The 14,953-nt window shown below is 43.9% G+C and overlaps 1 protein-coding gene and 1 pseudogene across 2 annotated transcripts in view; one reads left to right on the top strand and one right to left on the bottom strand.

Annotated features, from left to right (window-relative positions):
* Positions 1-352: 352 nt before the first annotated feature.
* Positions 353-14,953, top strand: part of TRIP4 (thyroid hormone receptor interactor 4) — an 81,339-nt gene continuing 66,738 nt past the window's right edge. The window contains exons 1-3 of one of the 2 annotated variants that reach the window (XM_008060710.1): positions 353-507; positions 8,363-8,532; positions 9,548-9,681. In XM_008060710.1, coding sequence (XP_008058901.1) covers positions 407-507; positions 8,363-8,532; positions 9,548-9,681 — 405 coding nt within the window. In that variant the 5' untranslated portion in view covers positions 353-406. Of the gene's footprint in view, positions 591-8,362; positions 8,533-9,547; positions 9,682-14,953 lie in introns of both variants that reach the window. The other variant, XM_021713742.1, reaches the window with a different exon arrangement.
* LOC110595851 lies at positions 3,669-3,897 on the bottom strand (annotated as a pseudogene).

Below are 14,953 nucleotides of genomic sequence, written 5' to 3'. Positions count from 1 at the left end.
CAAGTTGCCCAGGCAGGTCTCGAACCCGTGGGCTCAGGCAATCCACTCACCTCGGCCTCCCAAAGTGCTGGGATTACAGGCTGAGCCACCGAGCCCGGCCTACAATGTAGTTTTTATAGGTATTTACACTTCTCGGAAGAACTGCCAGCAGTCTTCCTCGAGCCCGGCACCTAACAACGCGGAAGCTGCACGCGCGGCCGCAGTCCCAGTTCAAAGGTAAACAAACAAGGAAGGTGGCAGAAACAGGAGGTGGCACAGGGGGGCGGGGTTTGCACCGGGGGCGGCACAGCCGAGAGAGGCTGTGCAGGCTGGCGGAACCCGCGTGAGCGCGGTCGATGTTGCGAAGGGAACTACTCCTGCGCAGGACGTGGGGCTTTTACAGCCCAGCTGGTTCCGGCTGGGGAAGATGGCGGTGGCTGGGGCGGCGTCCGGGAAGCCGCTGGTGCTCTGGTGCACCGAGCAGTTGCAAAAAACTTTCGGCCTGGATGTCAGCGAGGAGATCCTGCAGTGAGTCTGGTTCGGTCCGATGGGGGGACGAAGCTCTTGGATGTGCACTGGCTGAGCGAATGGGGAGACGGGGAGAATGAAAAGTTGATGAGACAGAAGCAACGTGGTAAAGGGGTTGCAGCCGGTTTATAGGCGCTGAATGTTGGTTCACATCTTTTCAGTTTAGCTTCTGGAATAAGGGTGTCAGGCTCCATAGTCTGCCGGTGGTGCCTTTTTCCTTGGAAGATGCTAAATCCGTAATAATTTAATCTGTAGACTGTTCGAGGAGCCAGTTTTCTTACAGGTTCTAGAGAGAAGGGGCAAATCACATTGTATTTCTGGAAATTCCTTACTCAGAACATTTTAATTAGCCCAGTCTGGCTTGTGTTAGATAGAACCTGGAATTTAAATGGAGGCGGCATGATACAAGTAGTTCCTGTGTTGTCGTTGACCGGTTTTGAAACCTTAGACAACTTAATTTCCCTCTCTGTACTTTGGCTTCCTCATCTATAAAGAGAATAATTGGGCCGGGCTTGGTGGCTCATGCCTAATATCCCATCCCTTCGGGTGGCCGATGTGAAAGAATTGCCTGAGCTCACGGGTTCGAGACCAGCCTGGGCAACTTGGTGAGACCCCCATCTCTGCAATAAATCATAAAATTAGCTGGACGTGGTGGTGCATGCCTGTAATTCCAGCTGCTAGGATGACTGAGGCAGAAGGATCGCCTGAGCCCAGCAGATCAAGGCTGCGGTGACCATGAGTGTGCCACTGCACTCCAGCCTGGGCAAGAGTGAAATTCCGACTCAAAAAAAAAAAAAAGAAAGAAAAGAAAGATTTGAGAAATTCAGAAGTTTTAATGGAAAAGATGACTTTCACTGGAGAACTGAAGGATAGATAGAGGTGGAGGTGCAAAAGTGTTCAGGCAGGGAAGAAAACTACAAAATGGGACTTGATCAAGGAACTTGAAAGTGTTGCTTAATTTGATCTCTTGTTCACTGATGCTGAAAGCTATATTGCAATCCTAGGGCTTCAGAAGGAAGGAAGGTGAGTTTCAGAGTTTAGGAGAAAATGAATTTGTGGGAAAGGAGAGAGTTAGGAGAACCCATTTTAAAGAATTTGTTTCGATCACTGGAATAGATTACAAAAAAACCAGCCACATCCTATGATCAGACCCTACTTTTCTTTGAAGGCAAAAATCAAGTTAAGTAGTTTTCAAATATTTTTTTAAAGCATTGGAGTTTTAGCCTGGGTGCAGTGACTCAAGCCTGTAATCCCAGCACTTTGGGAGGCCGAGGTGAGAAGATTGCCTAAGACCAGGGGTTCCAGACCAGACCTCATCTCTACAATAAAAAAAAAAAAAAAAAAAATAGCCGGGTGTGGTGGTTCACGCCTATAGTTCCAGTTACTTGAAAGTCTGAGGCAGAAGGATCACCTGAGCCCAACAGGTGGAAGCTTAAGGTGGCTGTGAGCAGTGTGCCGCTGTGCTCGAGCCCGGGTGACAGAGTGAGAATCCAACTCAGAAAAAAAAAAAAAAAAATTATTAGAGTCCTATGAAATGAAACTATGAGACTTTGTAATATATGAAACAGAAAAATGTTTTTTATAAATATAAGTAAGCTCCACTTTATCATTCATATATATATATATATATATATATATTTTTTTTTTTTTTTTTTTTTTGAGTTGGAGTCTCACCCTGTCGCTTAGACTGGAGTGCAGTGGCCGCTCCCGGCCACGGCAGCCTCGACCTGCTGGGCTCCGGCGATCCTTCCACCTCAGCTTTCCAAGTAGCCAAAATTACAGGCATGCGCTACCACGCCCGGCTGATTTTTTGATTTATTGTAGAGATGAGGTCTCGCTTCCCAGGCGGGTCCCGAACCCGCGGGCTCAGGCAATCCACTCACCTCAGCCTCCCAAAGGCGCGGAATTACAGGCTGAGCCACCGAGCCTGGCTTTTATCATATATTTAATATAAAGTCACTCAGTATTTTAAAATTTGAAACTAAATACATTTTTTCAGGCAATCCTCTCACCTTGATCTCCCAAAGTGCTGGGATTATAGGTGTGTGCCACTGTGCCCAGCTTAATTTTCTTTTTTTTGTAAGATGGCATCTTACTATGTTGCCCAGGCTGTCCTTAAAACTTCTGGGCTCAAACGATCCTCCCACCTTAGTCTCCTGAGTAGCTGGGACTATGAGCATGCGCCACCATATCCGCCTGATTTTTTAAATTTATTTATTTATTATTATTTTTTCGAGTTGGAGTCTCACTCTGTCGCCCAGACTGGAGTGCAGTGGCCATTCCCGGCCACCGCAGCCTCGACCTGCTGGGCTCCGGCAATCCTTCCGCCTCAGCCTTCCGAGTAGCTGGATTTATAGGCATGCACTACCATGCCCTGCTGATTTTTTTATTTATTGTAGAGATGAGGTCTCGCTGCCCAGGCAGGTCTCGAACCTGCAGGCTCAGGCAATCCACTCACCTCAGCCTCCCAAAGGCGCAGGATTACAGACTGAGCCACCGAGCCCGGCTAAATTTATTTATTATAGAGACAAGTTCTCACCAAGTTGTCCAGGCTGGTCTTGAACTCCTGGAGTCAGGCAGTCCTCTCACCTGTGTCTTCTAAAGTGCTTTGATTATAGGCATGAGCCATCACACTGTAGACATTTTTTTTTTTTTTAATTTTTGAGTTGGAGTCTCACTCGATTGCCCAGGCTGGAGTGCAGTGGCATGCTCATGGCTACCACAGCCTCCGCCTACTGGGTTCAGGTGATCCTTCTGCCTCAGCCTTTCAAGTAGCTGAAATTACAGGCATGCACCACCACACCCGGCTAATTTTTTGATTTATTGTGGAGATGAGATCTTGCCAAGTTGCCCAGGTTGGTTTTGAACCTGTGAACCCAGGCAGTCCTCTTACTTTGGCCTCATAAAGTGCTGAGATTATAGGCATGAGCCAATGTGCCTGCCCACATATTTTTTAAAATCATAAATATGTTAGACAAGAAGTGTTCAGAACTTAGAATAATTACTGAAGCTATGATATAAAACTATTTTTTTCCAAGTGTTAAAGTTTATTGAGGGCATGAAGGGCTAAAAGGGAGCCCTAGGTGTCTGGGGGTTGGGCCTTGCATCTACCTGGACAGTGGCCCCACCAGTGGCCAGGGATGGGGTCTCTACACCTGGATTTACTTGAAGGTGTGACTCTCAGCTCTACCCCACCCAAAGCCTTTGGGGCGAAAATGGCTGAGTAGCAGGGGTGATTGCAGCAGGGCTTGCCTTCATGCTTGGCATTGCCTCCTGTCAGCGTCTTCCCACATTTCTCACACTTCAGGCAGGACCAATGCCAGCCCTTGCCCAGGGAGATCAACTCTCAGCAAAGTACACCTCCTTGTCGCATTTGAAGCACTTGGGCATGATGGCGCAGGGTCTGTGATTCAATGACTGGGACAGGAGCAAGCTATTGGAACAGGACTCGATATGATACTATTTGAACTATTTATTAGGTATTCACTAGTTATAGTACAACAGGCAATTATACTATGAGAAAGCATTGGTGTACTTTGCTTGGCATTTGAGAGTAAAAATAGATAGTACAAGGCAACCTCCTCGGGTCCCCTCTTACTGTGGGAGCTTTTCTGTCCTCTCAATAAATCCTGCTTTCTCACTTAAAAAAAAAAGATAGCACAGAGCTATTAATATCCTAATCAGTGACACATTTGTAAGACATTAAGATCTGTACATAGTTAGCAAAATAAACTTTATTCTACAGTCTGCATGAATTCATGTTTTGGTTGACTCTATTTTGATAAGATTGGTATATAATACATTTAGATGAATGTCATTCTTTTTTTTCTTAATTGGTGTCTCACTCTGTCACCCATGCTGGAGTGCAGTGGCATGCTCATGGCCACCACAGCCTCCATCTGTTGGGCTCAAGTGATGCTTCTGTTTCAGCCTTCCAAGTAACTGGAACTACAGGCACGCTCCATGATGCCCAACTAATTTTTTGATTTATTGTAGAGATGTGGTCTCGCCAAATTGCCCAGTCTCGAACCCATGGGCTCAGGCAGTCCTCTCACCTCGGCCTCCCAAATTGCTGGGATTATAACCGTGAGCCACTGTGCCTGGTCTAATATCATTCTTTATTATACTTTGTTAAACAGTTAAAATAACATCCAGTTAAATGGTTCTGGAACTCCTTTTACTTCCCAGGTGGTTTGAAAACTCCATGGTTTGTGGGGGAGGAGGTGGAGCACATAACATCAGTAAGGGTACCTGTTCCCAAACCAGGTGAAATGAGAACCAGTGGGAGGCCCAAACTTCACCTGTATGATGACCACTTATGTACCTAATCCTGCATTGTACCCCACATCTTTAAAATAAAAATAAAGGCCCGGTGCCTTTATTTTTATTACAAGCCTGTAATCCCAGCACTTCAGGAGGCTGAGCTGAGGGGATTGTCTGAGCCCACGGGTTCGAGAACAGCCTGGGCAACTTGGCAAGACTTTATCTCTCCAGTAAATCAAAACATTAGCCTGACATAGTAACCAGCTCCTGTATTTCTGGCTACTTGGAAGGCTGTGGCAGAAGGATTGCCTGAGCGCAGCAGGTCAACCCTGGGGTAGCCGTAAGCATGCCACTGCTCTCCAGCCTGGGTGATGGAGTGAGACTCCAACTCAAAAAAAAAAGGGCACTGTGGTTCATCCCTGTATCTCAGCATCTCTGAGGCGAGAATTGCCTGAACTCAGAGATTTGAGACCAACCTGGGCAACTTGGTGAGACTTCATCTCTACAATAAATAAACTAGCCGGGCATGGTGGCATACTCCTGTAGTTCCAGTTACTTGGAAGGCTGAGGCAGGAGGATTGCCTGAGCCCAGCAAGTTGAGGCTGCAGTGGCTGTGAGCATGCCACTGCACTCCAGTCTGGGCAACAATATGAGACTCTGATTTAAAAAAAAAGAAAGAAAAGAAAACCTCATGGCTAAATGATCCTCTGAGATTCCTAGCAGCTCTGAGTCTTTGATAGCAATTAGTTTTTTTGTTGGGGGCCAGTAAGATTGAGGATCAAGTTGATTAAATGTGTAAGTCCTAAGCTAGGCGTGGTGCCTCACGCCTGTAATCTCAGCACTTTGGGAGGTGGTGGCGGGAGGACTGCCTGAGCCCAAGGGTTCGAGGCCAGCCTGTGCAACTTGGCGAGACCACGTCTCTACAATAAATAAAGAAATAATTAGCTGGGCATGGTTGTGCATGTCTGTAGTTCCAGCTACTTGGAAGGCTGAAGTGGAAGAATTGGCTGAGCATAGCAGGATGAGACTGCGGTAGCCATTAGCACGCCACTGCACTCCACCCTGGGCAACAGAGTGAGACTTTGACTCAAATTAAAAACAAAAAAGGCCAGGTTCAGTGGCTCAGCCTGTAATCCCAGCACTTTGGGAGGCCGAGGCGAGAGGATTGCCTGAGCCTGCAGGTTCAAGACCAGCCCGGGCAACCTGGGGAGACTTCGTCTCTACAACGAAATAAAAAATAGCCAGGTGTGGTAGAGTGCGTCTGTAGTTCCAGCTATGTGAAAGGCTGAGGTGGCAGGATTGCTGGAGCCCAGAAGGTCAACGCTGGGGTGGTCATGAGCGTGCAGCCACTGCATTCCAGCCTGGGTGAAGGAGTGAGACTCCAACTCCAAAAAAAAAAAGAATAAGATGCTATATACGAGTTCCAAAGGCATATGGTTGTTCACCTATGAACAGTTCTACCACTACACTAGGCAGATAATCCAGTATATATACTATCAATCATGGAACGGCTTCATAGTTTAAAAGTATTTATTTAAGAGATAGGAGTCAGCTGGCTCGTGGCTCAGCCTGTAATCCCGCGCCTTTGGGAAGCTGGGGTGAGTGGATTGCCTGAGCCCACGGGTTCAAGACCCGCCTCGCCAACTTGGCGAGCCTCATCTCTACAATTAATCAAAAATTACCCGGGTGTGGTAGCCCGTCCCTGTAGTTCCAGCTCCTTGGAAGGCTGAGGCGGAAGGATCGCCGGAGCCCTGCAGGTTGAGTCTCCAGTGGCCGGGAGCATGCCACTGCACTCCAGCCTGGGCGACAAAGTGAGACTCCAACTTAAAAAAAAAAAAAAAAAGAGATAGGAGTCTCACTCTGTCGCCCAGGCTGGAGTGCAGTTTCACAACTGTAGCTCACTGTAGCCTTGAACTCCTGGGCTCAAACAATCCTCTTGTCTTAACCGTCTAAGTGCCTGGTGCTACAGGCATGTGCCACGACACCCAGCTAAATTTTAAAATTTTTTGTGGAGACAGGATCCCGCTGTGTTGCCCAGACTTGTCTGGATCTCCTGGCCTCAAGCGATTTTCCCACCTTGGTCTCCTAAAGTGCTGATATTACAAGCATGAGTCAATGCACCCAGTGGTTTTTTTAAAATTTAAAGGATTTAGCATTATTATAATAATTTTCTTGCATCCTATACCAGTGTGTTTGAATTACAATTTCTTCAAGCCTTATTGTTCTTTGAGGGTCTTATATCTTGGTAATGTTTATCACTTCTCTTCTTTAATAACAAGACATTAACTGTAGAAAACTTAAAAAGTTGGTCCTGCTGGGCTCGGTGGCTCAGCCTGTAATCCCACGCCTTTGGGAGGCTGAGGTGAGTGGATTGCCTGAGCCCGCGGGTTCGAGACCCACCTGGGCAACTTGGCAAGACCTCATCTCTACAATAAAATCAAAAAAATTAGCCGGACGTGGTAGCATCCGCCTGTAGTTCCAGCTACTTGGAAGGCTGAGGAGGAAGGATCGCCGGAGCCCAGCAGGTCAAGCCTGCAGTACTGCACTCCAGTCTGGGCGACAGTGAGACTCCAACTCAAAAAAAAAAAAAAAAGTTGGTCCAGCACAATGGTTCACGCCTTTAATCCCTGTACTTTGGGAGGCTGAGGAGAGGGGATTGCTTTGAGCCCAGAGTTTGAGATCAGCCTGGGCAACATAGCCAATCCTCATCACTACAAGAAAAAAAAAATTAGCCAGGTGTGTGGTGCACACCTGTAGTCCCAGCTCCTAGGGAAGCTGAGATGGAAGGATTGTCTGAGTCCAGGAAGTTGAGGCTGCAGTGAGCTGTGATCATCCCACTCCTATCTGGGCAACAGAGTGAGACTTTAGCTTAAGAAGAAAAAAAAAGAACGAAAGAAAACTTAAAAAGTTAGAAAACATTAAAAGATAAACCAAAATTACCATAACACCACACTCAGAAATAACTACTGTTTCTTAGTGTTTTTCTTTCTCTCTCTCTCTCTCTCTCTCTGTCTGTGTGTGTGTGTGTGTGTGTGTGTGTGTGTGTGTGTATAATGTAATACTTTTTCAAAACATTCATTTTGGGGAAAAAATTAAAATTAACTGATAACTAGTTTTATTCTTATCAGTTAGTAGTAATCCTTTTGGTGTATGAACTTTTTTTTTTCGTTATTTTATTTACTTTTTTTTCTTTTTAAGTCAGGATCTCACTCTGTTGCCCAGGCTGGAGTGCAGTGAGTGGCATTGACCTTCTAGGCTCAGGTGATCCTTCCACCTCAGCCTCTCCAGTAGTTGGGACTACAGGCATGCATCACCACATCCGTCTAATTTTTTATTTTTTATGGAGATAGGCTCTTACTATGTTGCCCAGGCTGGTCTTGAATAAACTAGCATCTTGTCTACAAATAAGTGTATGTATTTATACATTTCTTTTACAGCAGTTAGGATGGTATTTTTAGCATAGTGCTTGGGTCAAAGTAAGCAATCTAATACATTAATGAATGGTTATTACTACCTTGATGTCTGTTGAGATTGTTGAAAAATACAGTGTAAGCTAGCCTTGTTTCACCAACTTATATCTTTGCCTCCTGAGGTATGTTTTGTCAATTGAGAGTGCTGAAGAGATACAAGAATATGTTACTGATCTCCTCCAGGGAAATGAAGGCAAAAAAGGTCAATTCATAGAAGAACTTATAACCAAATGGCAAAAGAATGATCAGGAGTTGATGTCTGATCCTTTGCAGCAGTGCTCAAAAAAAGATGGTAAGTTAATGTAATTAAGTAAAAGTTGTAATATTGGTAAATGGGCAGGTTTAAAGGATTTGGAATTTTTTGCCATACTGTATTTCTTCATAGCTAAGTTTAACAGAATCATATGTATATATTTTTTCAGTTCATTTCTACTCAATATGTAATGAGTATTGTTATAATCTAGATTTTTTTTTCACCTTAGAAAATATCACAAAAATACCTGTTTGCAGATGCAAATGTGGCTTTAGAATAATTTGAAAAATTTACACATGGCCGGACACAGTGTCTCAAGCCTGTAATCCCAGCATTTTGAGAGGCGGAGGCGAGAGGGTTGCTTGCTTGAGCCCGCAGCTTCTAGACCAGTGTGGGCAACATATGAGACCTCGTCTCTACAATAAATTAGAAAAAAATTAGCCGGGTATGGTGGTGCATGCCTGTAGTTCCAGCTACTTGGAAGCTGAGGTAGAAGGATTGCCTGAGCCCAGCAGGTCGAGGCTACAGTGGCCATGAGCAGTGTGCCACTGTACTCCGACCTGAGCAACAGTGAGACTCCAACTCAAAAAAAAAAGAAAAAGAAAAATTTACACATGGAGAGTAAAGAAACATTTTTCAGTTGTATGCATACTTGGATGAAAGTAAAATGTTAACTATTATGGTATAGCATTTAGAGGTAATTATTTAAACAATCCAAAAGATGAGCACTGAGCTAAAAAAGTCATTATTAAACAATCTAAAATATCATATTTTTATTTTATTTTATTTTATTTTTGAGTTGGAGTCTCACTCTGTCACCCAGACTGGAGTGACAAGAGTGAGACTCCAACTAAAAAAAAAAAATTTTAATTCTGGTTTGAGGGGAAAAGATAATTCAAAAATCTGCCTGAGTTGTTATCCTCACTCATAAATGTTAAGCATCGCCTTTTATTTACTACTATAAAAGTTCTCCAAGAATCCTGCTACTAGTGTTCTTTGTGTGTGTGTGTGTGTGTGTGTGTGTGTGTGTGTATAAAATTTTTTTTCTTCAAAGAAATTTTAGATGGGCAGAGATCAGGAGACCAGTTAAAGCGCGGTAGGAAGAAAGGGAGAAACAGACAGGAAGTTCCTGCTTTTGCTGAACCTGACACAGCTGCAGAGGTCAAAACACCTTTTGACTTGGCAAAGGTGAGTACTTAACGAATAAACCTTTTTCTGACTACAGAGAAGAGGAAGGGACTAATACATTTCAAAGATCAAAGTGTACAAATTGGTCTAGAATGGCAATTTTTCAACACATGCATGAATTTTAGTGAGAAAAAGTGACAATGATGACATACTACTTGCTATATGGTAGAATTTTTTGGCTACCTGATTAAATTCATATTATTTATTTTTTTGAGGTGGAGTCTCACTCTGTCACCCAGACTGGAGTGCAGTGGCCACTCCCGGCCACCGCAGCCTCGACCTGCTGGGCTCCGGCGATCCTTCCGCCTCAACCTTCCAAGTAGCTGGAACTACAGGCGTGCCCTACCACACATGGCTAATTTTTTTATTTATTGTAGAGATGAGGCCTCGCTGCCCAGGTGGGTCTCGAACCTGCAGGCTCAGGCAATCCACTCACCTCAGCCTCCCAAAGGTGCAGGATTACAGGCTGAGGCACCGAGCCTGGCTAAATTCATGTTATAAGGGCATCTTTGCCTTGAGATGAGATGGAGACAGATAAATACAAGTTGAAAACTATTTAAGAAGTGCCAGGTTCAACTTCAATGTTTTTTGTGAGTTTCTATTGAAGGAATGCACACCTCTGTCTGTATTAAGGGTGTTTCTATTTTGAGCCACCTTCTTCCACCACCTCCACCATCATCACCATCATTCATTTTCAACGCTTTCTTATATTCTCTCTTTTGGCTTTCACAGTAGTTCTTTGGGATAAGCAGAAATGTTTATAATCAGACCAATCTGACTAGGTAAATTTTCCAAGAGAAGGGAATGGTTAATTAAGCTAAAATAGAAGAGTAATGACCAAAAATTTTGAGTGTGATCACCACACAAAAACATGGAGAAGTTGGCAAAATAATATTAAGTTTAAGAAAATAAAAGAATAAAGGCATTTTAGAAATAGGAATAAAATGAGCAAAGACTTTCACAAGCAAAAGAAAAAACACAAATGAACCAGTAAACAGACAGATGTTTAACACGGCTAGGCACGGCGGCTCACATCTGTAATTCCAACACTTTGGAAGGCAGAGGTGAGAGGTTTGCCTGAACCATGGGTTCGAGGCCAGCCTGGGCAATGTGGTGAGATCTCATCTCTACAATAAATCAAAAAATTAGCTAGGTGTGGTGGTGCATGCCTGTGTTTCCAGCTACTTGGAAGACTGAGGCGTCAGGATCGCCTGAGCCCCAGAGGCCGAGGCTGCAGTGACTGTGGGCGTACCACTGCACTCCAACTTGGGCAACAGAGTGAGACTCTGTGTTTAACTTTATTGGTAATTAGGGTGGCCAAATCATCCTAATTTGCCAAGCAGTAGAAAAAAACTTTTTCTGTTTTAGTACTTAAAGTTCGTCATCCTGGGATCCTCCAAGTCCCAGGCACCCTAAGATGGTTGGTTAATATTAGTAATCAAATAAACATATATTAAGTCACTGAGAAATTGCCTATCAAATATCAAAGATTTTAAAAATAAAATACTCAGTAATACTGAAGTTGTACTAAAACAGATGTCCTGAAAACTATTGGTGAATTGGTTTAAGCCTTCTCAGGGGCAGTTATGGAAATATTCATATATTTTTACCATAGTAATAAGACTTAACCTAATTTAAGAAAATAGTCAGAAAGACAGGGAAAAAGGTATATTCTGTACACTGTTTTTTTGTTTGTTTGTTTTTTTGAATAGGAGTGAGTCTCACTCTGCACCCAGGCCGGAGTACAGTGGCACATTCACGGCCACTGCAACCTTGACCTGCTGGGCTCAGGTGATCCTTCCGCCTCAGCCTTCCAAGTAACTGGAAACACAGATACGCACTACCATGCCTGGCTAATTGTTTTATTTATTGTAGAGACGAAGTCTCGCCAAGTTGCCCAGGCTGGTCTCAAACCCTTGGACTCAGGCAGTCCTCTCGCCCTGAGGCAGAAGGATTGCCTGAATCCAGCAAGTCGAGGCTATGGTGGCCTTGAGTGTGCCACTACTCTCCAGTCTGGGCAATAGAGTGAGACTCCAATGCAAAAAATAATAATAATAACATAATAATAATATATATAAGCCAGTGTCTATGATAATTAGTATTTTATCTATATATTAATTAATTAATTTATTTATTTATTTATTTATTTTAGTCAGGATCTCACTTCGTCGCCCAGGCTAGAGGGCAGTGGCATAGTCATGACAATTGCAGCCTTAACCATGACATGACCACTGCCATCGCAGCTATCATGCTTGGCCTAATTTTTCTTTTTTATATGCTAATATTTGCCATTTTTATTTTTATAATAAACATGAATAGCTTTTTTTTTTTTTTTTTTTTTGAGTCGGAGTCTCACTCTGTCACCCAAGCTAAAGTGCAGTGGCATGCTCACGGTCAACCCAGCATTGGCCTGCTGGGCTCAGGCGATCCTTCTGCCTCAGCCAGAACTACAGACTCACATTACTAATTTTTAGATTAATTAAGTAATCTCTCCAAGGTGCTCAAACCTGTGGGTTCAGGCAATCCCCTCATCTGAGCCTTCCAAAGTGCTGAGATTACAGGTTTGAGCCACCACGCCTGGCCTGGCTTTGTAATACTTTAACCTGTTTTTCACTCTGTCCTATGTTGCTCTAATCTGTTTGGTTAACTTACTCATTTACCAATCCACATTAAAGAAACCTGCATTAGTTATGTGATATCCTACTGCTACAATCTAGCTTTTTTTTTTTTTTTTTTTTTTTTAGTTGGAGTCTCACTCTGTCACCCAGACTGGAGTGCAGTGGCCGCTTCCGGCCACTGCAGCCTCAACCTGCTGGGCTTCGGCGATCCTTCCTTCTACCTCAGCCTTCCAAGTAGCTGGAACTACAGGCACGTGCTGCCACAGCTGGCTATTTTTTTTTACTGTAGAGATGTGGTCTTGCTAAGTTGCGGGTTCGAGACCCGCGGGCTCAGGCAATCCACTCACCTCAGCCTCCCAAAGCACGGGATTACAGGCTGAGCCACCGAGCCCAGCTATTTTTTATATTTTTAAGAGACACGGTCTTGCTCTGTTGGAGTACAGTGGTAGGATCATAGTTCATTGCAGCCTCAAACACCTGGGCTCAAGAGATCCTTTTGCCTGGGACTACAGGTTTATACCACCATGCTCAGCTTATTTTTAAACATTTTTTGTTGAGAGATGGTCTTTCTATGTTACCCAGGCTCGTCTTGAACTCCTGGGCTCAAGTGATCCTTCTGCCTTGATCCCCAAAAGAGCTGGGATTTACATGCATGAGCAACTACATCCGGTCCATGACTTTAGTGTGTTAATTTTATGTGTGTTTCTGTTTACGGATACCTTATTTGGCTGGATGTGGTGGCTGAGGCCTGTAATCTCAGCACAGCACTTTGGGAGGCCAAGATGGGAAGATCACTTCAGGCCAAGAACTTGAGACCATCTGGGCAACATAGTGAGATCTCATTTCTAAGTAAACAAATAAATTTTTTAAAAGTTCACCTTATTCATTAATTCATATTATTGTTGATTCATTAACATTAAATAGCACTGTAATTTATGCCTGAATGAAGTTTATCTAACACATAAGGCACAGCCTTCTTAGGAATACTAGCTAGCAATTCAGCACCATGTGTGGAGGCCATTTTAAATGGTGAAACCACTAACACAAAACACAAAATTGGTAAACACATGGAACTAAATAGACTACAGTTGTTCATAGTATGAGAGCTGAAACGAAGGCGGATCATTGTCTTGCTCAACCTTAACTAGGAATGTGCACATTTGGCAGTGCAGGTTTGGCAACTCGACACTGTGCATGTTCACAAATCATCCTGAAAGTACCTTGAATATTGATGTTGGGGTTACAGATAAATTTTAGTAAGTAGATGGAGTCCCAGGTCCATATCTCAAGTAATAAAGGTCAACTATACTTAGAGTTCCATGTCTTAGAGCCATAGGTAAATATGTCTTGACAGGCAATTTATGGGATTATTCAAAAATTTTTATTGTATGTTTACTATATATGAAGTACTGATTTAGGCAGGCATTGGAGTTATATCAGTAAATGAGACATTTTAGGTTTTCTTGTATTTTACATTTTTGTGGCTAAGAGAAAAGAGTAGACAAAGAAAAATTTTAAAAATAATTATAAAGGCCGGGTGCGGTGACTCGTGCCTATAGTCCTAGCACTTTGGGAGGCCGAAGTGAGAGAATTGCCTGAGCCCATGGGTTCGAGACCAACCTGGGCAACTTGGTGATTCCTCATCTCTACAATAAATCAAAAAACTAGCCAGGCGTGATGGCCCAGGTCTGTAGTTCCAGCTATTTGAAAGTCTGAGGTGGATTGGTCACCTGACCCCAGCAGGTCAAGGCTGCGGTGGCCTTGACACTGAACTCCAACTTGGGTAACAGAATGAGACTCTGACTCAAAAAGGGGGGGAGAGGGCTGTACAGATGGTGGGCTGGGCAGAATGAACCACTGCCATGCAACTTGCCATCTTCACCAACATGCTAGGCGTGTCACTCTTCCTGCTTGTTGTCCTCTACCACTGTGTGGCCATCAACAATCCCAAGAAGCAGGAGTGAAAGTAGCGGGCCCCCAGGGCTTCAGGACATAGTCTGAGGCAAGATGGAGGGTGTGAGGGGCCTTCACACTTCATCTCATCCCTCCTGTCCATCACAACATACAAAGCAACTACACCTGGATTTTTCCAAACATTTATTTCTTCCCTAACTCTGTGGAACAAGAAGCTGCCACTGAAGAGGGCGTGGTGCTTTCTTTTAATTCCTCCTCCCTATGTAAAAATATAGATGTAAAAAATAAAAATAAAAATATAGAATGTGAACTGGGTGTGGTGGCTCACATCTGTAATTCCAACACTTTGGGAGACCGAGACAGGAGGATTTCTTGAACCCAGGAGTTTGAGACCAGCCTAGGCAACATGGCAAGACCTCATCACTACTAAAAGCATTAAAAAAATTTTTTTAAGTGAAAGTAAAAAAATTACAGAATGTAGAAACTGCCACAAAAGAAGTATAGACAAGCCGGGCTCGGTGGCTCAGCCTGTAATCCCGCACCTTTGGGAAGCTGAGGTGAGTGGACAGTCTGAACCTCCAGATACTGAAGGCAACTGGGATCTGTCATCTCTCCTCTACAACTCATCTTCCCACACCACAGGCCAGAAGTCACGCTGCAGTTGGACTCACAACACACATGCCTGGGTCCAACATCTCTGTGTATACTACCATGACATTGAAAACCACTTGCTAAGGGGA

Source organism: Carlito syrichta, unplaced genomic scaffold (assembly GCF_000164805.1).
Source record: "Carlito syrichta isolate Samal-C Ts95f unplaced genomic scaffold, Tarsius_syrichta-2.0.1 Scaffold304708, whole genome shotgun sequence".
Lineage (NCBI taxonomy): Eukaryota > Metazoa > Chordata > Mammalia > Primates > Tarsiidae > Carlito > Carlito syrichta.
This window is presented reverse-complemented; position numbering and strand designations above follow the sequence as displayed.